Raw genomic sequence first — 25,966 nt, forward strand, 5'->3', positions numbered from 1 at the left:
GTCGTCCAATAAAAAAGAATAATGCTTCATTATCAGGCCACTTCATGACAGAACAACAGTGCTCTGTAGGCTATCAACCCCTGCTACTTCCCTGCCAGTCTACACTGATATTAGAGGAGCGGTAACAAGTGCAACAACTTCGTGGCTGAAATGCAACATGAAAATATGTCAAAATGTCGGACTATCATGCACAAATCAGGCTTAAAACATGTAACGTTAGATAGATAACATTAGACTCACAGCTTGACACAGAGCACATTATTTCCATGCGTCCATTCACCTGTTTGCCACATTTGATTGGAACGGCCCACTGTGTCTATACCACCCTTGCTAGATTCTCCTGTTCCTGGGGAACACGGGGATGTGTGATGGTTGATGTTATTCAACCGGGAAGTGAGGCAAATGTATGGATGAATGAGATGTCCGCTGTCGCATTCGCTAGAGAAATAGAGGGACCAGTCTGGAAATCGAGCCGTGCCAACCGCATCACGTTTGCAGCAGCAACCACACCAGACAACTCTGAATTTACATGAAATATGATTACCATCATCCGCTGTCTAACGCCACAGGTAGGAATTTATTTCTAAATAAACAGGGTTGTACATCTTGTTCTGGAGTGGAAATGTGAACCGCTCTCCGATGGCATTGTGTATTTCTATGGTTGAGACCTTCAAGTCAGCTTAGGTACACAGCACATCGGCATTATAGTGATTTTTTTGTTATGCTAGTTATAGAGAAAAGAAACAGAATAGATTAAAATTATATTAAACTCAGATAATACGATGGTTATCATCGTATGATGGTTATCCATATTAACGAAGAAAAAGTATTACATTTGTGGTTGTCTTCAGTGATCTCCAGATTTCTGCCGATGATTCGCAAGGCATTCTGGGATTTGAATGAATGAATAAATGAATGAATGAATGAATGAATGAATGAATGAATGAATGAATGGTCTTTATTGTCATTGATATAGTACAGGTACCATACAACGAAATTTAGGAGGGGGGGCTCCCCTGGTGCTTGGAAAAAAGACTAAAAACAAGAAGGGAAAAGAGCTGGTTTACATAAATAAAGGCTATGTACACTATCCACTATACTATACTACTATACAATAAAACACTGTGCTGTACTCTATGCTATGCTATAAATATCCTAACATTTCCTATATCTGAACCTTATGTACACAAGGGTTGTCATATTGCACATAGTATTGTTGCACATTCATTTCATAAGACGGAGGGCTGTGGCTATCTTTGGAGTCTGGTCGTCAAAAATCTCTCTTTCGAGGGCTATGTAGCCTTACCTCTTGGCCCTATCCCTACATGAAAACAAGAATTGGGACACCCCTACTCTACATGTGAACCCGCAAAACGGAGCCGTAGGACTGAAAATGGAGCCGTAGGGGTGAAATGAGATTGGGCCTTGGTGTGCTCTTTCTGTCTATCTCCCTCACTCCCTCAAATTCACACTCCCTCTATGAGCTATGAACCACTAGTGTGTGTCCATGCTAGTTTCCGTTAAAATCACATTCAACTCATCAACTTTTCCCTCTGCACACCCAGTGTCTGGAGTTTTAGGTCTAGCACTCTTCCACTGTTCTTGGTTGTTTTTGAGGGGTACAATTGCTGGTGGGGAATGTAAATGAGTAAGGGACGTTAGAGTATATGTGTGTGCTTCTAGTTGAAAAGCAATTAGCAGAATTAAATAAACCAGGCATGCCACAAATGGCTTTGACAAGTTAATTTCGATTCAGTGTGAAGAGTGTACACAAATTGTATACTGTATGGTAATTAAAACTTTCTGTGGTGCATTCTGATCATACTCCACACAATACTGTCTATATGTTACGGTACATGTGGGAATACGGTACATGTGGGAAAACTAGGGTTAACCCTAACATTAACCCTACCCCTAATCCTAACCCTAACCGTAGCACCCTAGCACCTAACCCTAACCCTAGTTTTCCCACATGTACCATATTCCCACATGTACCGTAACATATAAATATGACTTCAGTTTGGGAAGCTGTTTACAGAATAACACCAATATAATCCATTCACTCCTCGTAGCCCTTTGAACCCAAGAAGTTTCACACAGATGAGCGCCACTACACCTGTGGAGATATCCTCCATTCCATGGGCCCATTATACTCCTAGGACTACACAACCCACGAGGACTCCCTCCTGAGACTACATAGCCCACAAGAACTCCCTTGCCATTCATAAAGGCAGTTCAATGTCTACAAACCCAAAACATCGGGTGTCCCGCCATCATCAGCAGCAGCTGAACATCTGCCGATGGCAACATCATTTTATTTTTTTCCACTTAATTGGCGTAGAATCACAGCCACAGGTGATTTGTCTTGTTTATCTGTTACTCAGAGGCTAACCTAACAGCTACCTCCGGCTGATAAACAAGCCTACTTTAGACAATTGACTATCATCCCCAAGCACAGCCCATGTATATGGACTACCTAAATCTTAAGCTCACATCACTTTACTACTTGAACTACCTATTTTATTACAAGTTGTACTGCTAATCGCATCCTGTTTTATTTGTCACTTATGTCCTGGACTATTATGCCTGTTGCCTTATTGTCTTGTGCTTCAATGTTACTCTCTTACACGCAATGTGACGTAACAATAAAACGTGAAACTCTGCTGTCTATCATGCATCAACAGAAAGTGTATGCTGTATAGAGAGTGTAGTGATATTGAATGTAGACCTGATTCTCTTAATCATGCGCATGACATGTCGGTAGTTATGTGGAATCTTGTAACCTCTCTGTTTATGTCTGCAGTACACTCATGGAACATGTACTAACCACAACTAAACAAAATATACTATTATATACTATATTATATAATGTATATATTATTATTATTATATACCATAATAAAACAAGCTTTGGTCTCTGTCGGTAAAGGCTAGGTGAGTTAGGATTGATGACACTGTCATCTTGGTCGGGGTTGCATATCATTTAAAAACTGCTGCTGCCCAAGATTATTAATGGCTTTGAACATAACCCTTCTTCACGACAAACGACAGATTCAGCTGCTGTTTGATGGGCACTTAATTTTTTTAAATATATATATATTATAATAATAATAATAATAGTGTAGTGTGTTTGGACAGCTGCTATTGCTGGGCTAAATGCAAGTGTGATGTCTGAGCCAAATTCATGATGAACCTGGAGGAAAAAAAAAAGTCATTATCCTTATGAAGAGGTGTTGTTGTTTTTGATACCCCAGGCAATGGTGCGCTGAATTCAGGGATTGCCTCTCAGGAGTGTGAGGAGTGTGTGTGTGTGTGTGTGTGTGTATGTGTTTGTTTGTTTTTGTGTGGAGCGGGGGAAGTATAGCCCCTTTGCTGCCAAGTTGTATCATATCCAAGCCTCAGCCCACATGAAGGGTAATCCTTGGCAAAGCAGCTGAAGGACGTTAGCCTAGCGAACATGCCACCCTCTGCTCTGTCATCTCCATTCATGCCTCATAATGACAAGCTGACATAAATGTATTCACAGAGGGAATGCTGTCATAAAGGTAATGCTAAATATCATGGACAATTAGTTAGCATGACCATGACGCAGGTGTCTCTTGCCATGTATGGGAATATATCTCAACCCCATTTTTGTAACAGGGACTACTGAATTATTATATATTCTCCTTCAGCAGTTTCGAGTTAAACCAACACTTAGATAGATCGATTTTGTGTCATATAGCCATGATGAAACCAGTTTGCAACAGACCCATGGTGAGAAACACTGAAGTACGTTCTTCCATGTGGCTAAGGTCATGTTCTCACATGAACATCCCAATCATGACCAGGAGCAAGTGGATGAGATTATGAGAAGCGTTCTCAAAGCCCTTTATGTAAACGAAGTAACACACGCAATCGAAGCAACAGACGTGGTAGTTGATTGGTCCGGAAAAAAATTAATTGCCCGTTCGTCACGCTTTTATCCAGATCAACACGTACACGCTGTTGTTTTCCTATGGACATCCTCGATGCGTCGTTTCTAATCAGAGCGAAACCATCCTTTTCAAGTGGAACATGCGTCGGTTGTTTGCTCCGGGAGCGGCTCCGAATGCGCATCCTCACAGCTCCAAACGACGCAGAGCAAAGCGAATATTATCCTAAACTCTGATTCCAAGTGAAACAAATGTTCTAGTGAGAACACACCCTTAGTTTCAGATATGCTGAACCGTTTGCTGTTTGTGTTCCGCAGGTCAAAGTGATGGTACGGATCTGTTCCGCCCAGGGTTCCCACGACACCTCAGAGTCCATGTCCTTCCTCAAGGTGGACGCCCGCAAGAAGCAGCTCACTCTCTGCGAGACGTCCGCTAAGAACCACTCCGGTGCGGCCCAGAGGCGTGCTGCGGCGGCCGCCCCCAAGATGTTCGCGTTTGACGCCATCTTCACCCAGGATGCCTCACAGGTAAGCCCGTTTCTCCCCATCCCCAACCCACTGCCCTGCCTCCCCCATCCCCAACCCCGCTGCCCTGCCTCCCCCATCCCCAACCCGCTGCCCTGCCTCCCCCATCCCCAATCCGCTGCCCTGCCTCCCCCATCCCAAACCCACTGCCTTGCCTCCCCCATCCCCAACCCGCTGCTCGGCCTCCCCCATCCCCAACCCGCTGCTCGGCTTCCCCCACCCCTACCCCGCTAACACACACGTTGCACTACACTATCTCCTGACACCACTGACAGCTGATGTGTCGGCACAAGGCTGTGGGTGTCTTGAAAAACGTGCTATTAATCCAACCATTGTTATTAAGTGTGCTCAGCTAATCGAGGGCTTCATAATTCGTTGGCAAGATGACGTGACGTTAGAATTATAAGGTTCTATCTAAATGTTTGTCAACATTTAGTTTTTTACATAATCTGATCCATTAGGTGTTTATTAATGCCTGTGTGGTGTTATTTTTTAAATGTTGTAATTTTTTTGTTAGTAATTCATAAAATACAAAGGTTCCATCTCACAAAACATAATGGAATGTAAAAACTTTGACGCTCAATATCTCTGAACTACCCTAAACGGAGATAGAACCGTATAATCCTAAACTCACGATGAGTCAGATGTGTTGGGGTTGGGCTAGACTAAAAGTCTGTGGCTCCTCTGGACCAGGGTTGAAGAACACTGATGTTAGCGGCTCTTGACATGGTACATTGGTACAATGTCATGGGGTAGGAGGCTGGAAAAGTGCTCAGGCCCACAGTGTATATCTTTGGACATGGGGGTTATGGTTGGTGGGGTGAAAACTGTGGAGCAGTTGTTCCTTTTAAGATGAAATGCTTTGGATTCCAGTAAAGGCCTATACCCGAGCTTCCTAGCAATATGTATCTAATTGCACTAAAAAGATCAGCATGGGGGAGATATCCAAGCTGAGATCAAAGTGGTAGTTGTGTGTGTGCGTGTGTGTGTGTGTGTGTGTGTGTGTGTGTGGGAGGGCAGTCAGATGAGGGTGAGGATAGCCCTGATCCTCAGCAGGAGCCTTCACCCCAGGGCGCAGGAGGAAAAAAACTGCCGTTCTCCCTGATCAGTTTTAGCTCCGACAGCTCGCTAGGCTACATAAGGTTAGAGGGTTCCCTCGCCCTGACAAACCACAGAAGGGCCTGGTGATCAGTGGCCCTAGCTGGCACCGTTCAAAAGGAACGGAGGCTTTGAAGAGCTACTGTAGAGCTCCTCTGCCAACAGTGTTGGTCAACTGACTCCTTGTTTTCTAGATTCACCCTCGCGCGTGTGTACATACACAAATGCATATAAATTCACACACACACACACACACACACACACACACACACACACACACACACATTTTCTCTCTGCCTTTCACCCTCCTCAACCCTCCTCCTTGTCCATGTCTGCGGATTACTTTGTCACCTCCTCAAACATGACCTTAGTGGGAGTGAATTTACTGAATAAAGTATTTGTTATTATTTGACTTCTGATCATTTCACGACTGCGAGGTGTAGCTTTGAATCAGAAATGTGTGCTGTGCAAGTGCTGTGGGAGACGATTGGTTGAAGTGTTGGTTGAAGTGTGCTTGTCTCTTATTCCATTGGCCGAGTGGCCTGTGCTCAACCCACTTTGGTTGACGTGTACTCTGAGGTGTGATGTTCTTTGTTTTCATTAGCTAACATTAACTATGCTCTGTTTTCATAGGCTGAGGTGTGCTCTGGAGCAGTGGCAGAGGTCATCCAATCAGTGGTGAATGGTGCGGATGGCTGCATCTTCTGCTTTGGCCATGCCAACCTTGGTAAGACCACACCTTCCACACGTACACATGTACGAACTCACGCACACATGCACACACATTCTTGAATTAATTGATGAACCCCTGCTTGGTCAAAAGATTAAAAATGTCCGCCTTTCACACCTCTCGAAACAAACTAGATTCCTGACTGAACAGAGGTGCCCTTTTTTAATTGATTCAACCATTGTGTGTCCCTCACCTCCCATCCCCCTCCACACATCATTTCCTTCTGGGAGCTCCAATGATTGTGTACAATTGAGATAAGATAATCCCAATTTGTTTTGTTTGCCTCATTTGAAGCACCTCTTTGAGTTTCTGCAAAGTGCTTTAAATGAAAGAGTGGAGGGAGAAGGGGAAGAGAAAGATGGAAGCCGGCAGCCACTTGAGTATGTGGGGGCCTGCGTGTGTGTATGTTTGTGTGGATGTGTGAAAGAGAGAGAGAGAGAAAGAAAGAGAGTTAGTGCCCTGGTTTCCCACTTAGCTGTTCGGTGCTCCTCTGTCTACTTGTTTTACCTCAAGCTGTATTGGCCCGTCTGCCCCCTGCTGTGCCTCTCTTTCATGCTTTGTTTGTTTTCCACTCCTACGATTACTATTAACAGAACTACTACTTGTCTTACTCTCTGTTAATATGGCTACAATTACAGTACTATGTGTATTAGACCATTAGCCTGTGTTTTACAAAGAATGCATAATGTGTGTGTGTTTTTGTGTGTTTGTGTCTGTCTACTGATATTTCACAAGAGAGCACAATAAGGTTTTGCCCTACAAAACACAAACACAGAAGACCACAGAAACACAAACACAGAAGACCACAGAAAGAGCATAAAAATGGACGGTGCATAGTCATTGGCTTTACTTCACATCAACACTGTTGCACTGTGTATGATTGATGTGAAGTAAAGCCAATGACTATGCACCGTCCATTTTTTATGCTCTTTCTGTGGTCTTCTGTGTGTCGTTTGTTCGTGGATTTGAGGGGAAGTGTCTGGGAACAATACGAGTGCTTTGCTGCCATTGGTTGAAGTGCGCTTGTCTCTTATTCCATTGGCTGAGTGGCCCGTGCTCAACCCACTTTGGTTGGGATGTACGCTGAAATGTGATATCATTTCTGTGTTTTCATTCACAAAATTTTACTAAGTTGAACTGTGGCGATCCCGTCCGCAGGTAAGACGTACACCATGATCGGCAGGGACTGCTCCACCCAGAGTTTGGGCGTGGCTCCCACCGCCGTCTCCTGGCTCTTCAAGCTCATCGACGAGCGCAAGGAGAAAGCCGGGGCGCGCTTCTCTGTCCGCGTGTCCGCCGTGGAGATCTCTGGCAGGGACGAGGCGCTGACGGACCTCCTGTCTGAGGTGTCCACTGACAGCCTGCAGGACGGACAGGCCCCAGGGGTGTACCTGCGCGAGGACCCCGTCTGTGGGTCACAGGTATGCGGCACTGGGAAGGTTGTGTGTGTGTGAGTGTGTGTGTGTGTGTGTGTGTGTGTGTGTGTGCGCGTGCGCGTGCGTGTGTGTGCATGTGTGCGTGTGGTGCATGTGGTGCGGTTTTGAAAGGGATCCCAATTGCAAAGGGAGGGACCATAGTAAATGCTTTGAACAAAATACTTTATAGGTAAATACTTGCCTTTGTCCTCAGGTACTGCAAAACGTGTCTCTCTTACGGCCAAAACATACAGTACATCCTGCATCAACCTCGCATGAACCTCAGCGGCGCGTGTGAGTTTCATTTCTGCGCCCATGTTAGCCGGGCGGGTAAGAGCAGCCATACGCTGGCTTGCTCGCAAGAGAGTCGGAAGCTCGCCTATTTTTTCCACGGGAAAATGATCATAGCAGCAACATACACTACAGCAGTGTGCGAATTAAATCACGGTGTGCGGGGGAGCCCAGGGATTAAAGCAAACAAACAACAACAACAAAATCTCCTGACGGAAAAAAAAATTCAGGCCAGATCGGGGCCGGTGGCTTTCCGTGCGCAAAGCGCGCGTGCGATTTTCCGTTCTACGTTCTAATGCTTTGACTTTTCTTTCGAAAAATGTGAATACATTTCCGCGTTGTCGAAAATCAATGACACATCGCTAGTCAACTAACACGGCTTGTTTTATGAGCCTGCTAACAATGTAAAGTAGTGTTGTAGTTAACTAGGTAGCAGTCCAATCCATTACGTTGCAGTATTTTGGCTTGACTAGCAAGTTTGTGTTGTGATTCTCAACAACGTTGAAACGTAGTTTCACCCTTTTCCATATTTTTGAATAATAAATGTGTGGACTGACGATGTAGCGCAGCCTAACTTATTCTAATAATTATTTAACATAGTTTTATTGTGATCATTATTCCCCCCTCCTCCCAGACTTACAAGGTCACATTATTATTGGATTGGTTGTTTGCGTGCCGGGTGAAGTTAGCTAAACATTTAACCTGCTAGCAAGAGAAACATCATGTCACTCTCCAAAGGTCTAAAGAGGAAAGTTGACGGTGGAAACAGGGCATTTAGGAATGGACAGTGAACTATGCGTTCATCCTACCTGGTTTCATCAATGCAAAGCCGTTGTGAGACTCACATTTTCCGTGCTCACAATGAATGTTCCCTTCCACCTATACATGCGAGTCGTCCTTTTCATCAATGAATGTGATAAAGACGCACTGACTAGAGGAATCGATTGGTGCATAAAAACCTTGAGAACTGCCGGATTAAAGTGACGTCCATAATAATAATAAATAATAATAATACATTAGACTTATAGCGCTTTTCTAGACACTCAAAGACGTCCATATCACCAGATAGCCAACAAATAGTGACCGATGGGAGATGCCAGTTTTTTTTTTTTTTTTGCGACGATTTAGTTGTCAATGTTTTTCATAAAATTAAACTGCATTTGCTTTGTTACTGTTCACATGTGTGGTGCAGTCACATTCACATAGCCTATAAGTAAACATTAAGTTAGAATTATTTACTGAGCTGGCGTTACTTTTTTTAAACCACACACCGCATGTCGGCTATTTCAGCAGCACGCACCATGTCCACCTACTTATCACTATGAGGGGTTCAGCGTCAGTGCACCCCGCTCTGTTACCTTCGCATAGTTGTAGCCAATAAAGGCCTATATGTAGGCTATTATATATCATTTATATACCTAATACCAACATCAAAATAGATTGTATGCCTCTACAAATCATATTACACCAGGTAAAATCCGTCACAACTTGGAATAAATCCATCGCAATTTGGAATATTTTAGAGCTCCCCAAAATTTCACAAACCATGTTTCCAGCTATAGCTCCCCGAGCTCCCCCTTATTTCGCACCCTGCACTACAGATGTCTACATCTGTAAATATGTCTATTTTTATTTTAAATAAAACACTTCCGCTATCTGTTTCAAAGCAGAAACTCTACGTAGGCTATAATTATATGATGTTAAAAGAACATCAGGTTAAGGGCAGTATTTTTACGGTGATCTTTCTCTCTCTCTGTTCAGTAGCTTGGTATTCTCTTGCCACGGCAACAATGTGACGGACACATTTCCATCCAAAGTCGTGTGAAATGACATGCCGTTGACACGATTGCGAAATATTAAAACGAATAACATTCCTGTGGAAAAGCTCATGCTCTTAATGATTTGTCTAGTGTAATACTATTCTTTCTCTCGTTCTCTCTCTCTCTCTCACTCACATACACACATACACACACACATAAAAACCTTGGTTTCTCCTCAAGATTCTGAGCAACAGATAAAACGCTGTCTGTCCTTCTGTCTACAACTCAAAAACAACAAGAATAATACAATAAATGAATTAACCGGGTTACTATTATTTAGGAAATGCGAATAGACAAGTAGGCTAATCTAACCGTAAAGTTAAGTTACCTTACATGAAAAATAAATAGATAATACGTTGTCCTAGACAGTCTTTTTAAACCGCTTATTAAGGATGGATGACAACAGAGACTGAACCCAGAACAGATTTATAATGAAGTGAAATGAAACATTATATTATTGACGGGCATTCTCGAAGGAAAACTCAATGTACAAAGATAGGGCTGGCTGTAGCAGCTCGGCAGTCAAGCCGTAACAGAAACGCTTCCAGTAGGGAAGACCAGAAAGGCCAGCAGAAGTTCCGCTACGCACACGCACCGCTGAGGTAAAGCTTTGTATGTGTTTTTAGCGTTAATGAACCTCCTCCACCTGACCTCCTCCCGTGACCTCTGGGTGTCTGGGCCCTCCGTCTCTCACCTCTCCTCACCTTCCTCCCTCTGTGCTCATATCTGACCTACTTATCACCCAGGAGACCTCATCTGCTGGGCCAGAAATGTGAGCTATTGGTCCAATTTGCCAGCCCTTTCTAATTCAGTCTCTTTTTCCATCTCACCCCTCCCCCCCTTTCTCTCCCCTTCTCTCTTTTGTCACTTTGTCTGGCTCTCAATTTCCTTTCCTTACCTCACTCTATCTATATCTATCTATTTCTCTCTCTCTCCCTCCCTCTCTCTTTCCCTCCCTCTCTCTTTACCTCCCTCCCTCTCTCCCTCCCTTCACTCACTCCCTCCCATCACTCTAGCTCCAGAACCAGAGTGAATTGCGAGCGGCCACGGCAGAGAGAGCCGCCTACTTCCTGGATGCGGCCCTTGCTGCCAGGAGCACCAACAAGCTCCACTGTAAGGAGGCAGAGAGGAGGAACTCCCATGTGCTCTTCACCCTCCATGTCTACCAGTACCGCATGGAGAAGAGCGCCAAAGGAGGAAGTGAGGGCCCCTGTGTGTGTGTGTGTGTGTGTGTGTGTGGGTGTGTGTGTGTGTGTGTGTGTGTATGTGTGTGTGTGTGTGTGTGTGTGTGTGGTGTGTGTGTGTGTGTGTGTGTGTGTGTGTGTGTGTGTCTGTCTGTCTGTCTGTGCATTTATGTGAGTGTGTACAGGTATGAGAAAGATATAAAAAATATATCTTTCATTTACTGAAAATGCTTAGCCATATTGAGTATGAAGTGCATTAGATATTTTCACCAAGCTTTCATAGTAAGTTTTTCAGGTGGAATGTCATAGGCCTATACATATGTCATTAGTCCCATGTCACTCTAATGACACTGATAAACCTCTACAAAGATCTCAGCATCTTTAACTTGCTCCCAGCTCAAAGGAACCACTCTGATCAGCACAATGACAAAAAACTCTGCCCTTCTATCTGGAGAACATATTTCACATGCATCATTAGTATATTGAGAAGGCAGTCTGAGAGGCTCTACAGACACCATCCAGCACATCTATTATCTCCCCCCTCCCTCCCTCCCTCTCTCTCTCATTCTAACCCAACATGTATTAATTAGCTTCATTTGGATTCGCTGATAACGAATCTTAACAAGAATACTAACAAGGAAGGCCAGCACATTTTCATTAGCCGACATAGCCCTTACCTGTCATCTTCAGTATCTTTACGGCAGCCCCCAGTCATTAGTATTTCACTCCCGTAGATGCGATGCGGGGGTAGGCACAGCGCTGTCCACTGCCTGGAATACATTTTAATAGGTAATGAGGCTTGATGCCCCTTTCTGTGCATGTTTAAAGAGCAGCACATAAAACAGGAGACTTTGCATTTGCCTGTGCTGAGGAGAGTTGCCTGCCATTCTCTGTACCGGGTTTCGGAATCTTGCTGACGCGAGATAATCTCACAACCCTGCCGCTGCATTAAATCAGGGCATCATCATTCCCTCCTCCCCCTTAATGATATGAGTCTGAGTTTTCTTACCAGCGAGGACCCTAGATGAGCTCAAAGCGGACGGATTCGTCCACTCAACCCTCAAACCTCTCAAGTGGTTAGTCAGAAAGTAGTGCGACGATCCTATTTGATTGTAAGTGACAACAGTCCAGAACTCGACTTGATTTATTGGGTCATTTAAGTCTGTCGGTATCCTCTGTCGTCTCTCTGATTGTGTGTCTCTGTAATTTCCCACTGGGATGGTGAACTCAGTGCTCCCTAAAAAGAGTTCCCCAATAGCTGTCACTCACTCTATGGCCATTTAGCACAGACCTCACTACAGTAGATGAGATGGGGATCTGTAATGAAGTTTCTACTCATGTGTACGATTTGAACTGTTTTTCATTCCTCTCTCTCTCTCTCTCTCTCTCTCTCTCTCTCTCTCTCTCTCTCTCTCTCTCTCTCTCTCTCTCTCTCTCTCTCTCTTCCAGTGTCTGGCGGTCGTAGCCGTCTGCACCTCCTGGACCTGGGCAGCTGTGAGACCGACATAAGTCGGACACGAGAAGGAGGTGGAGGACAGTGTCTGTCGCTTTCCGCCCTGGGAAATGTAGTTCTTGCCCTGGCCAATGGGGCCAAGCACGTCCCTTACAGGTATGTCCAAAAAACAATAGGAAAGAATAGTTGGCTTGGCCCACTTGGCTCTCTGTCTTTGTAATATATTTTTATTGCCACATTTTTATTGGAATTTGTTTTTCTACATTCAATAATGTGAACAGTAATGAGACAAGAGCTTGTGCTTGACTGTTAATCTCTCTGTGTTAAGGGCTCTGCACACAGCGTGCGATTTCTGTTGCGCGTCAACATTCCATTTTGAAGTTTGAATGGAAGTCTATGAGAACATCGCATCTCAACACACACGGCCCCGATTTTATTCGCACGGCGAAAATTCGATTCCATTCATTTTGAATGGGACAAAGCACACGGCGTGCGAGTTTTGTCGCACTGTCAAATTTTGCAAATGTTAGCTTCAAAATGAATGGAATCGAATTTTCGCCGTGCGATTAAAATCGGGGCCGTGTGTGTTGAGATGCGATGTTCTCATAGACTTCCATTCAAACTTCCAAATGGAATGTTGACGCGCAACAGAAATCGCACGCTGTGTGCATTGGCCTTTACTACCATCTCTGATAAATCATTGAAGACAATTATCTTAATAGGATAAGAAAGAAGGCAAGTTGAGGAAGGAAGTAAGCCGAAACGTCAGCTTTATTTATACAGTAGGGAAAGCCTAGTATTTGTACTATATATATATATATATATATATATATATATATATATATATATATATATATATATATGTATGTAGGGTATACAGTAGGGAGAGCTTAATATTTTATATTTTATATTATATATATATTTCTATTATTATTTTATTTTTATTTCTATTATATATTTGAAGCCGTTTCACACATTGGCCTACTGGCCTACTTACAGACAGTACATGAGAAGGTAGTTGAAAGAGGGGTTCCATTAATGACATTTCGACTGCCTTTTGCCTGATCCTTGGGTACACTAAGGAATGGTTATTATGATCCTGAGGGTTTAGGGGAGGGGTGTTATGGTGAAGCTCTGGTCTTTTTGGGCTAACAAGGGATCTTTTATGTATTATTCAGGGATAGCAAGCTCACCATGTTGCTGAGGGAATCGCTGGGCAACATCAACTGCCGAACCACCATGATCGCCCACATCTCAGACACGCCGACCAATTATATGGAGACGCTCTCCACTGTGCAGCTGGCCTCCCGTATCCATCGCATGAGGAAAAAGAAATCCAAGGTAGTTTTCTCAGAGTCAGACTGTTCCTCAAGCATGCTTTGCTTTGGTATTGCCCAATTAGAGTGTTTTTAATTGTTTGAACGATTTCCCATGGGTAATAATGACCCTAGCATAGAACGATCTATAAAGTGAATCTGTATTTTTTTGAAGGACGGACTGTTACAGCGATAATTTAGAGAGAGTTTTTCCTCAGTGCCTTATGCCTTGCAATCAATACCTTTGCTCCTTTGGGAAAATGCAGTGCTTCCACTGAGATTGGAGTAGCATATTTCCAACATAATTAGGCAGACAGCATGTATTTATATTTTATAGATCAGAGAAGTAATATGAATACATCGTTTACAAGCCTATACATTGTATTGACATTAATTTTATTGTGGCCTTTGGCTTGCACTTTTAACCTGTATTGACATGTGATTTTCAAGAAATTCTCAGTGTGATCTCTCCTATGCTTGCAGTATGCATCCAGCTCCTCTGGTGGTGAGAGTTCTTGTGAAGAGGGCCGAAGCCACCGGCCGCCCCAGCTGAGACCATTTCATCCACGGACGGTTGCTCTTGACCCAGACACGCCCTCATTGCTGTCCAGCGACCCTGACTACTCGTCGAGCAGTGAACACTCCTGTGACACAGTCATCTACATTGGACCTGGTGGGGCCGCTATTTCGGACAGAGAACTCAGTGACAACGAGGGACCACCAGCCTTCGTTCCCATCATTCCCTCTCTGAACAGAAAATGTGACAAAGATACCCAACGGTCAGATGGGGAATACTTTAAGTGTAACACTTTTGCAGAGCTACAAGAGAGACTGGAGTGCATTGATGGTAGCGAGGGTCCAGCTGCCTTTACTGTGGAATGCAAGGGGGAACAAACACCTCCAAAGACTCAAAGTGGGCCTACCAAAACCACGGAGGGGCCTATTTCACCCAGTACTGTTAAAACCCTATCTCAAAATCTCTCTATAAGCACAGCAACTACAGAGACAGGTCAGAGTAAATCTGAACAGGAGCATGTTCAATTGTTGACAGATCGGGGTATCCCAGAGACTCACAAACGGACTAGTGCAGATGGGGAAAAGGTTTTGGTTGCTGGAAATCAGCCGTGTATGGTGAAGCCCAGCAGGCCTTTGCCGCCACAGGACTCTGAGCCAGTTGTGCGAGAGAAGGTATACCTCAATAAAGGACCTGTACCTAAGCCCTCTGTGTCTCCCTCTTTGCCACGGTCCTCCAGGTCTCCCTCTCAGGGTACTGAGGCTATTGGCAGGGCACAACCAGTGGGCATGAGTCAGCAGGCCCTAAGGCAGGCACAATCTGGGGGCTCCCCTATCGTGGAAAGGGCTCATCACATGAGCAGGAGTCCCATTGAAGTGAACCATCTACGGGCAGCCTTGATGGGAATGTGCCTGAAAAGGAATGTCCTTAGGACCACAGTCACACTGCAGCAGCCTGTTGAGCTGAATGGGGAAGATGAATTGGTGTTCACAATGGTGGAGGAACTCCCCATTAGTCTTGTCCCAGACAATGGGCGGCCCTCTCGTACTATCAGCTTCAACAGTGACTGCTCTCTTCAGGCCCTGGCCTCAGGCTCTTGTCCTGTAAGCATTATTAGCAGTATCAATGATGAATTCGATGCTTACACATCCCAAGAGGGCGCCTCTGGAACAACCGCTGAAGTAACCGCAACTTCACAGGAGGAGCTCGTTGCCCATGATGGCAATAGACAATCCTCTATTGGTTCCTGGCCTAGCGAAGTGAGTGTGTGCTCACTTGAGAGTGAAGGCACCCAGTCAACAAGTAGACTCTTACAAAAGCTTAAGGGCAATGCACCAGAAGGCACCTCCATTTTGTCATCCCCCTGTATATTTCGTAGGGAGCCATTTTTGCAGCACGGTGCCAAGAGCTCCCTAAATGATAGCGGTGTCTGCTTTTCAGAGCTCGACAGTGACCCTGCCACCCCAAGCAAGATCTCCTTAATCAAGTGCCCACCTTCTCCTGACTCAACCAAAGCATCCCTCAGAGGTTCTAAAGTAAGAGCCAATACTCTGAACACCTCAGGATCTTCCCAGATCCCCCATCATGCTGTTCACTCGAGTCTTCCCAGGAAAACCAAGCCTACCTCATCCATTGTCCCAAGTTGCAGCAGACAGGAAGGCAGGCAAGATGACCTTTGGCTACGAGGGAGTGGCCACTCAGAACCTAGAGTGATAGAGTCTACTTCCACTGCCAAGCCACCCAGAAATGGCATGAGTGTCATCCCTTCCAGGAAGCCAGGAGGAAACAGCAACAGTGTACCAAGACCGCCAAAGGCACCAGTCTATTCTTCATCTCAGAGGGTGGTTGATGGCTGTGAGAAGTCCAGCAGCAAGAAAGGAGAGACACTTATCAGAATGCCTCAACTCAGACGAGGGGCAACCACTCTTGGCACAGTTTCTGTCCCCCACAGTTCCGCTGAATCAAAATGGGGCCGTGATAGCACTTCAGTAAGTGGGAGTCTGAGGTTCCTATCTTTGGGAAAGAAGGCAAATGGACAGAAAAGTAGTATGCTCCCAAGGTCCGGTAGCATCTCTCCTCCAGCTCCACCTGTTCGGAATTCAAGCCTAGATCAAAAGACAAGGATAGTGTTCTCACCAAGTGCCTTAAAGTCATGTAGCGACGCTGCAAAGTCATCGTTACCTAAAACATCAGCCTCAGAGGAAGAATTAGATGTTCGGCGCAGAGCGGAATCATTTAGCTACAAAACATCCAGCTTGAAGGCTGACCATGGCTCTGCCAAGACAGCATCGAGCCTCAAGGCACGAGGAGCCAAAGGTGATTCTGGAAAGTACTATGGTAGTCTAATGTCCTTAGAGAGATGTGACAGTCTAACCTCAGTCGGGTCCAAACCTGCGCTGTCGAGAGAAAATAGTGCCGCTAGTTTGGGAAGCAATGGCAAATCCAATCGATCAGTAGCAAGACTTGGGGTCCCTATTTCCACCTCCACACCCACCACTACCTTCCAGTCATTATCTGGCAATTTGGGGCAACTCAAAGCTAGCACCAACCCCCGAGCTGTGGTTGCCAATGGATCAAAGACTCGAACATTGGCTGTCAGCAGTTCCAAGGCCTTGAGCTCTTCCACCAAATCTCTCGATGCTTCAGCCACACATAATGCCAGCCTACCTCCAACAGGTAAATCCCCATCTCGGTCTGTGGCCACAGGTGCCAATGGGAAGCCTGGAAGAGGCACTATCATGGGCACCAAACAGGCCATTCGGGCCGCCAACAGCAGAGTTAGTGAGCTTGTAGCGGGGAGCCCAAGGAAACACCTAAGCAGGGGCCCAGGAGCCTCTGGGAATGATGCTAGTGACGATAGTGGGGCTAACATCAGTGGGTCCACTGTCAGCACACCGCTACCTTCACCCTACAGCAAGATCACAGCCCCACGGAGGCCCCAGCGCTATAGCAGCGGGCACGGCAGTGACAACAGCAGTGTCCTCAGTGGGGAACTGCCGCCCGCCATGGGCCGCACCGCCCTCTTCTACCACAGCGGTGGCAGCAGTGGTTACGAGAGCATGATCCGCGACAGTGAGACCACAGGCAGTGCCTCGTCAGCCCATGACTCCATGAGTGAAAGCGGGGTGTCCTCATCCAATAGGAGTAGAGTGTCTAAGTCCCCCAAGAAGAGGGGTAATGGTGAGTTCCATAACAATATCAATCAATCAACTGCACGATTACACAAATTCATTAGAGTGTAATTTAAGCATAAAACCCATGCAATCTCAAATTATATGTATGACCTTTCCTTGAAGTATTTAGAGAAACTGTGAGGTAGCTACATGTTCCTTTGGATTTAGAGACCAATAACATTTGATATATTCTTGTTGTTATTGTATTCTCATGCATGCTAAACAGATCAATGGTGCATGTATTTTCAGGCCTTACTTGTGGATATTATAAATATTACACATATTTTCTTATACTGTATATTTTGATGCCTGAATGCATCCTCCACCTAACATCTATTCAAGTGTAGTATCTGAAGTGTACAGTGTATTCCACTGCAGTGTACATGTGTAACCCACATTCAGCCCATTCAAATTCATGTGCCAATCCTCTGTAATTCATAACATAAACAGAAAGGCTCTAGTGCCTAATGCATATGTAATCAGTGCCTGCGCTGAAGGTTATGTGATCCTGCTATATGGAAGTCTGCTATCAGTCTGTGTATCTTGGCACATATTTGGCTCATGCATATTTCAAGGCAGAGATGCACATGCCAGGATATTCCTGGTGTGCATCTCCAACTCCCAACTAACAGCCGTAACACCGCTGACTCTGTATGCCTCTTACTCCAGGGCTTCAGCGTCGGCGGCTCATCCCGGCCCCCCTTCCCGACACCTCCTCTTTGGGCAGGAAGGCTGGAGCCCCAGGCCAGTGGGTGGACTTGCCTCCCTTGGGTGGCACCCTGAAGGAGCCCTTTGAGATCAAGGTGTATGAGATTGATGACGTGGAACGGCTGCAGAGGAGACGTGAGGGTGTCGCAGGGACAGAGGTGAGAGACTCTCCTCAGTCCTTGGCATGCTAATCAACATTTCAGCACATTTGTACTGTTATGATTTTCTGATATATCAAATATAGTGTAATGAAGAACTATGGAGGGGGGGGGGGGGTGGAAGGGATGTTATCGCCATGGGGGGGGGGGGGGGGGGGGGTTACTCGTGTGTTTATAGTGGGGGGGTAAGATAAAAAAAAATCAGGACAGACACTTATTTTGTTTGGTGTGATAATTGTGAATTTTGCATGTGTACTGTTTTGAAATAAATAATTGATTACAAAAAACGTTTCAGCACATTCTGAGGAATGTTGTGGGAGGTTAGTCAGACAGGGTCGACCAGAGTGGGTGTTGTTTATTGTTATTGTTATGTTTTTTGTTTCTTACTTGGCTAGATGGAGTATGTTGTGTCTATGTTGTGTGTTTGTTATGTCCCCAGAGGTACCACCTCTGTTCACCGTTTCATCTCATCAAAAGGCAGTTTTCAAATTTCCATAAATTCCACTTTCCTAAGGTATAAAACCTTAAAACACCGGTATTGTCTCACAGACTAAAGCAGGGGTCGGCAATAGGCGGCCCGTGGGCAATTGCTGGCCCATCACCAATAATATTTGGCCCAGCAGATTATTTAGAGAATCCACTTTTTTTTCTTTTTTTCTTTTTTTACAATATCGGACCGACAGTCCCACATATAGCGCCTATAATGTCCGAATAGAGAATCGACCTCCACCTGAATAATGCTTATTGTACTTTTATCCATGTTGAGAGTGAATGACACAGGGACAGACAATCAGGCAGCGAAGCGCACTGACGCTGAACCCCTCATGGTGAATCATAAGTAGGTGGACAACGCGTGATGCTGAAATAGCCGACATGCGGTGTGTGGTTTGAAAAAAATAACAGGAGCTCAGTAAACCATTCAAACGTAATGTTTACGTATATGTGACTGCAACACACATATGAACAGTAACAAAGCAAATTCTGTTTAATTTTCTGAAAAACATTGACAACAAAATCGGCGCAAACAAAAAGCATCTCCCATCGGTCACTATTTGCTTGATATCTGGTGATATAGACGTCACTTTAATCCGCAGGCAGTTCTCAAGGTTTTCAATCGATTCCTCTCGTGCGTCTTTATCGCATTCATTGACGAAAAGGATGACTCGCATGTATAGAAAGGGAACATTGTGAGCACGTAAAATGTGAGTCTCACAATGGCTTTGCATTGATGAAACCAGGTAGGATGAACGTATAGTTCGCTGTCCATTCCTCTTTAAATTAAAAATGTTTTCACCGTCAACTTTCCTCTTGAGACCTTTGGAGAGTGACATTATGTTTCTCTTGCTAGCTAGCAGGTTAAATGTTTAGCTAACTTCACCCGACACGCAAACAACCAATCCAATTATAATGTGACCTTGTCTGGGAGGAGGGGGGAATAATTATCAGAACAAAAGTATGTTAAATAATTATTAGAATAAGTTAGGCTGCGCTACATCGTCAGTCCATACATTTATTATTCAAAAATATGGAAAAGGGTGAAACTACGTTTCAACGTTGTTAAGAATCACAACACAAACTCGCTAGTCAAGCCAACATACTGCAACGTAATGGATTGGACTGCTACCTAGTAAACTAGAACACTACTTTACATTGTTAGCAGGCTCACAAAACAAGCTGTGTTAGTTGACTAGCGATGTGTACATTTTTCGAAAGAAAAGTCAAAGCATTAGAACGTGTCACATTTTTAAACAATCAATTACTTAAATTAGCCTTTGATTATGTTCGGGCCCGCCATCTAGTGGCTCAAAAAATGTTTGGCCCGAGGCCAAACTTAATTGCCGACCCCTGGACTAAAGCATCCCACCACTACCACTACATTCTCCTCCCTCCATCCTGGAACCTTGGCATCATCTGCCACTGGGGGGGGTTCTCTGCTTCAGCAAGCCCAACCAAAAGTTGAATTCATACCAAAGAATATTACATGCATACAATCACACCACTATACCTATGATTAAGTGGAACAGAAGTAGTGAAATCCCTCCACAGTCATTTTCCCCTTTAAACTCAAAGTTATAATGGTTGAAGGAGCTGTTGTTGAGCTCAAATGCACTGGCCTGCTGACATTGAAGGAACAGTCCGGTTCTTCATCCTCAACTGAGCATATCCCAAATTAACCCTCATCCCTTGTTAACAAGGGTGTGTTTGACTGCCTGCAAGGGAACAGTTGCTCAGACTTCATCACATTGAGCTTGTCAGTAACCGAGGCTATCACAGAAACAATTACTGTCGCTGCTTAATTGGTTTGGATATGACTGATAGCCAGCGCTGGGTAGCCCTGGTAGGGGGAAGCCCCGGAGGGAGGTTGATTTGGGGTGGAGGAGCCAATGATGAATGAAGGTTGGCCCCGCTATCTGGGACCCGCCTGATTGCCCTTTATGGGCCTCTCCACTCTCCATGTCCACAGGTCATTAACCATTCCCACGAGTGGGAGCCAGTCACCCGGCGAATAGTGTGGGGAAGACAAGGGGGAAAGATTTATTTAGGGTTAGGAAAAGATGATCTTCAATTCGTCTTTGAGAGCCTGTCATCCCAAGCACCAAAAAATTAAGTGTTTTGAGAGCAGCTGTGTTTGTGTGTGTGTGTGTGTGTGTTCATGAATACTTGCAAGTGAAACTTTCTTAATTTAGATTGTGTATTATCTCTGCAATTTTGATAATGTGTTTTTTTCTGCTCTCTCGATCATCTCTCAGCAGCCGTTCCAGGATGTTGAAAAGGTACGTTGATTAATTTGTGGCTTGATTATTAGATTCTAAAATGGAATTGCATGAATGCCTTGAATTACAGTAATTCGTTTTGCAAGGCTTCATGGGGTAGATACATTATATTGTGGAACCAATTGTGAAAATAAAACCAGAAACAAATGTTGTGCAAATAGAGCAAGCGCAATGTTTGTGACAGCAGCAAAAAAACGAAATACCAAAAAACTGCTCAGAAGTAAGAATAATCTGTCCCATTATTCTGCCTTTCAATAACTTGTTCCTAGTGGACATGTCTATACTTAATCCCTGTGCCAAACGTTTGTCCTGGAGATTAAAGCAAAATGGGGATTATGGTGGAGGCTAATTTTATATCCAGCTCACTCGTAATTAATCCTGCCAATGGACACAGCAGGTTAGCGGCTTTTTATTCAATTTGGAATAGTCTCCTGCGGTATAGACCTTGCCCTCCGGTGTGAGCCTCCTCACAGAGCACACAACTCCCTAAATAGATTGTCATCAAAGCACGGACTGAGACTTTGTTGTCTGTTTCCCTCTCACTATGTTTATCCCCCGCCCCCCCCATCCGAGCCAGGGCTTCTCCGAGGGACCACAGCTCGTTTCTTCTCCTCTCTTTTCTCTCTCCGCTCACTCAATCCTATCATTTGTTCACCCAGGGCCTGCTGTACTTCAACGCCAGGCTGAGGATGCTGGAGAGGAGGCAGCTACAGATCAGAGAGCTGAGGGTCAAGCACGAGAGGCTGAAAGAAGAACTGGAGGGCGCCAAGAGCAGGCTGATGTTGGACCCCGGGAAGTGGAGCGGAGAGTGTGAGTACACAGATGTTATTTTAAGTTTGTTTTAAGTAAGTAAGTAAGTAAAGCTTTATTTATATAGCACTTTTCATACAAGAAATGCAGCTCAAAGTGCTTTACAACAGGAATAATAACATAAAGTGAATATAAAAACATATATAAAAACATATACAAGCATAGAATGAATATAAAAGCAGGGGGAAACAGTCAAAAGAAAAGGTAAAGATAAAATAGAATAAAAAAATATTTTAAAAAAGGGAAACAATGTACAACCTCTGCCTTAACGCGATCCGACAGCGTCAGATCACAGTATTCTAACCAGCTGGATTTGTAGCCTAACTGTCGTCTTAAGTGTGTTATGTTGTCTTAAAACTATGTTTCATTTATTAAGGATGGATATATGACAGATATTATAGATTAAACTATAAGTTGTTGATTGACTTCAATCAGTCTTTGTAATGATAAGCCAACCGCGACACTACGATACAATATGTTTTGAAATGCTGCAACGTGTCAACAACCTGTCAGGTGTTGTCTCCTTAGCGGTTTTGTTTGCACAAACAAATTACATGGAGCGTGACTCTTTTGTGCTATTGTATAAACCGTTGACTGACTCTATTAGGAAGATATTTATCTTTCGCTCATTTACTGTCACCAGTCCTATGTTCACTACACTGAGCTAGTGAGAGATGATAATGTTGTGTAGCACAGTGCTCCTTGGCTATGATAGCCTCTACCAGCAATAACCACTCTCATTGTTTAGTAAACAGACCTCTACACTGTGAACAGCTGATTTCCCAAAGTATTTTATGGCAGTTGCCCTACTTACATGTAACCCCTATGGCAGTGCCATTACATTTTATGGAATATGGACAAATGTATTGTGCAAATGTGTATGGTTGACCTCAAATGACCCAGTCATTTATTCTGTGTGGGGTCCTGCTCACCAAGCCAACAGCTGAAACATATTTCACATCTTCACACTAGCATTGACAAAGAAACCGACACACAGCACAGTAGGCCTGTAGCTTTGTAATTCTGATAGGGTATAATTCTCTCTGGGTCCTTTCTGGAATGTTCCTGTGACAGTAACAATAGCTTGGTTCAGTGCTGCAGTGGAATAATGCTATTAAACTGCATAGAAGTTGCCCTTCTCTCACTCTCACACAAAAGGCAAGCAAGTGTACCCGGTCTTCCAACCACAAATAGACGTCTGAACATCTGAACAACAAGGGCTATTTCCAGTTGAGCTGCGCAGGTTGCCTGGAGGTTTGCTCAAGAAGATCCCTGCCTCTGTTGCCGAGCTCTGTCCATTATAATATATTTCTGGAACCTTCTTAACAAACAGTATGCCTTCAGGTCTTCTTCAGCAACTGAAAGAAAACAAATAATTCAGCGAAGATAATGATGAATAATATAGTTATGGTTGAGCCGGAGAAAATTGCTAAATAAAACAGCTGCAGGGATCAGCAACCACATTATTATTATTGTTATTATTGTTATTATTATTGTTATTTTATGTTTTAACATTTAAAAAGTCACATATTCATTTGAACGGAAGGGAAACACAGAGGAGACCATTAAGGTGACTTTTGCGCCATTGAAATCCTTGCCGAAACCAATATATGGGAGGACATACATGTGCCGTGGACAGCTTGAAAGCTGGTATTTGTATACATCTTGAAATCAATAAGGCATTATTTTCCCTCTGCCACAGCTCTCATCCCCATTTCCCAGAGCTGTTTCCCATTAGCTTTGGGGACTGCTGTTTGGGCCAAGCCCATGATGGGAGCAGTCAGGTTTCATAAATCACCATTTCATCCCCATGTTGTGTATATGAGGGCTGTGTGTCTTGTGTCTTCAACCTCCATCAGACATCAAAGCATGTCCACCCCATCAGAAGCTATAACGCCACAATCAATCACACTGTCTGCACAGTAGTTGTTTAATGCTTTAAAGCCAGTAAAGGGTATGACATTGGAGAAGCAGTCTGAATAGAGTCACAGTTAAATAGATGTGGACACATTTAGAAAGGTTGACAGTGAATTCAGCGGTCTTTGCTCATGTTAATTAGAAGTGAACCTTGTGTACAAAATTATATTTTTCTCCATAATCCAGTAAATGGACATTCCATAAAGCCGAACGGAATATGTGCAACTAACCTGTTATTAACTGATTATTAGCTGATTTCTTCCTCTTCTCTTTCACCCCATAGTTGAGGTGGACCAGGATCTGGACAATGAGTCTCAGGAGTACCTAGAGGCACTGGAGCAGGCCACAGGCGAGCTGGAGTACTGTGTCAACCTATGCAAGTCACACGTCATGATGGAGACCTGCTTTGACATTGTGGTGCTGTCAGCCACTGTTCTGCCAGGAGGGCACCAGGAGGTGGAAGTGTGAGAAAGCGAGAGAGTGCAAGTGAGAGATGGAGACATTTTGAAAGTCAACATGAGAAGGCGCAAAGAAGTTGAAACAATCGATTATCCAAACCAGACCCCAAGTTATCTGAATTGTCTGAGAGACTGGGGGAGAAAGAGACGTAGGCGGAGAGACGGCCAATGGAAGAGTGGGCTATGCTGATATCAATGCCGGTGTAGGATAAATATGGCTCCATTGAGGATAGAGGCATCCACAATAACGAGAGCTAGGCTTAGATACAAACTCTCTCCGCTTCCTATGGGGCTGCTAAGTCTGACGTCAAACGTGACGTTTAGCAATTTCCGGGTCCAAACCAAAAATTCTCCGTACCAGTGTACTAAAGCGGTAGAATGACAGTTCTATCGTTTTTTAGACTCGGATCTATTCATACAACAAGGGACACAGCACTTTCCTGTTTTTCCCATATTGTCAGCGTCTTTGAGCCTCGGAAAAGCGCTATATAAATATAATGAATTATTATTATTACTGAGGCATTTCGAAGAGAGTGCCTCAGCCAACTTTGGACCCGGAAACACGTCATGACTTAACAGCTCCATTGGAGGACGAATATTTGGAACTGTGGATGACTGAAGACCTACATTACCGTCACCAGGAAGTGCCTTGATCTGTTTTCAAGGGAATATACCAGCTTAACTGAGCAAACTCTAAACGTATTCCTTATGAGAAAAAACATACTTTCTATCGTACTGTATTGTATAGTGTATTTATATGATTACAAAGTATGTAAAAAAAGTATCTTTTTAGTTATGAAAAAAAAAGAATGTGAATAAAATGAGAAAAAAGCAATAAGTTTATCATTATTGCATACCCAAATCTTTGCCTCTCTATGTGTTAAACATGTTTTATAGCCTTCCATGCCAAAAGGGAACATTTCTGCCTATACATATTTTCCTTTCAGCTTACAACCACATTGTTAAACCAACATTGTGTCCTGTTCTGAACATCAGCTGTACAAAAGGGCTGTCAGGTTTGATTTTGACTCAGGACTGACTTACTGTTTAAAGCTCAGTTGCAGTCAATCGAGCAGAAACATTTACGATTCATACGAAATGGCACTCTGTCTCTTATAGTTACTGTGATCCTGCAAGATTCCAGATCTGCAAACAGAGAGTGAGCAATTCCCCATAGGTCTTTGCGGAGGTCCTTGACCTTGTGCTTTTGAGTGACGTGACCAATGGCAGCTCGTTAATCAGAACTCGTGCTAGTTGCCACTCAGGACCTGAGACATGACTCCATGCCCAGTTCTGTATGTAAAAAAATCTGTGTCTGTTTGACACAATATTACCCGTTTCTATCTGCCTGCAAGGTTGGGGTCCTTTGCACCCAGTTAATACAGAAATTGTGAACCTATTTTAAAAATAACCCATTTTATATTATCAATATACATTCCTTATCCAATAGAAATACTGGGGCTGGAAATGGTGATGAAATTGACCCCAAATCGTTACGTAGGGGACACACACATACTGTATGAGGGTAGAAGTGTAAAACTAAACGTCAATGGCTATACGTAGGAAGCACACATTTGATTTGAGTTATGTGTGTGTCCATTTAACATCAAAGGGTTGAAGAAAAGAACCTGAAAAGATAACAGTTGATCAGCCACTGATGGAAGGGAACTGGCTTTGATTCAATGCCTTCCAACCCTAAAGTTGCTGCA

At 44.1% G+C, this 25,966-nt stretch overlaps 1 protein-coding gene across 1 annotated transcript in view; it reads left to right on the forward strand.

Moving 5' to 3' along the window:
• kif26aa (kinesin family member 26Aa) overlaps positions 1–24,267 on the forward strand; it is a gene marked incomplete at both ends in the record, with an annotated part of 65,851 nt that extends 41,584 nt beyond the window's left edge. The window contains 12 exons of the mRNA XM_080527412.1: positions 4,232–4,441; positions 6,170–6,263; positions 7,425–7,687; positions 10,809–10,992; positions 12,426–12,585; positions 13,608–13,770; positions 14,229–14,683; positions 14,999–17,439; positions 18,102–18,298; positions 21,052–21,072; positions 21,732–21,882; positions 24,083–24,267. Of these exons, the coding sequence (XP_080383538.1) occupies positions 4,232–4,441; positions 6,170–6,263; positions 7,425–7,687; positions 10,809–10,992; positions 12,426–12,585; positions 13,608–13,770; positions 14,229–14,683; positions 14,999–17,439; positions 18,102–18,298; positions 21,052–21,072; positions 21,732–21,882; positions 24,083–24,267 (4,524 nt within the window). The remainder of the gene's footprint in view (positions 1–4,231; positions 4,442–6,169; positions 6,264–7,424; positions 7,688–10,808; positions 10,993–12,425; positions 12,586–13,607; positions 13,771–14,228; positions 14,684–14,998; positions 17,440–18,101; positions 18,299–21,051; positions 21,073–21,731; positions 21,883–24,082) is intronic.
• Between the last annotated feature and the right edge of the window lie 1,699 nt (positions 24,268–25,966).

This window comes from Nansenia antarctica (assembly GCF_963989245.1).
Source record: "Nansenia antarctica genome assembly, chromosome: 3".
NCBI lineage: Eukaryota > Metazoa > Chordata > Actinopteri > Argentiniformes > Microstomatidae > Nansenia > Nansenia antarctica.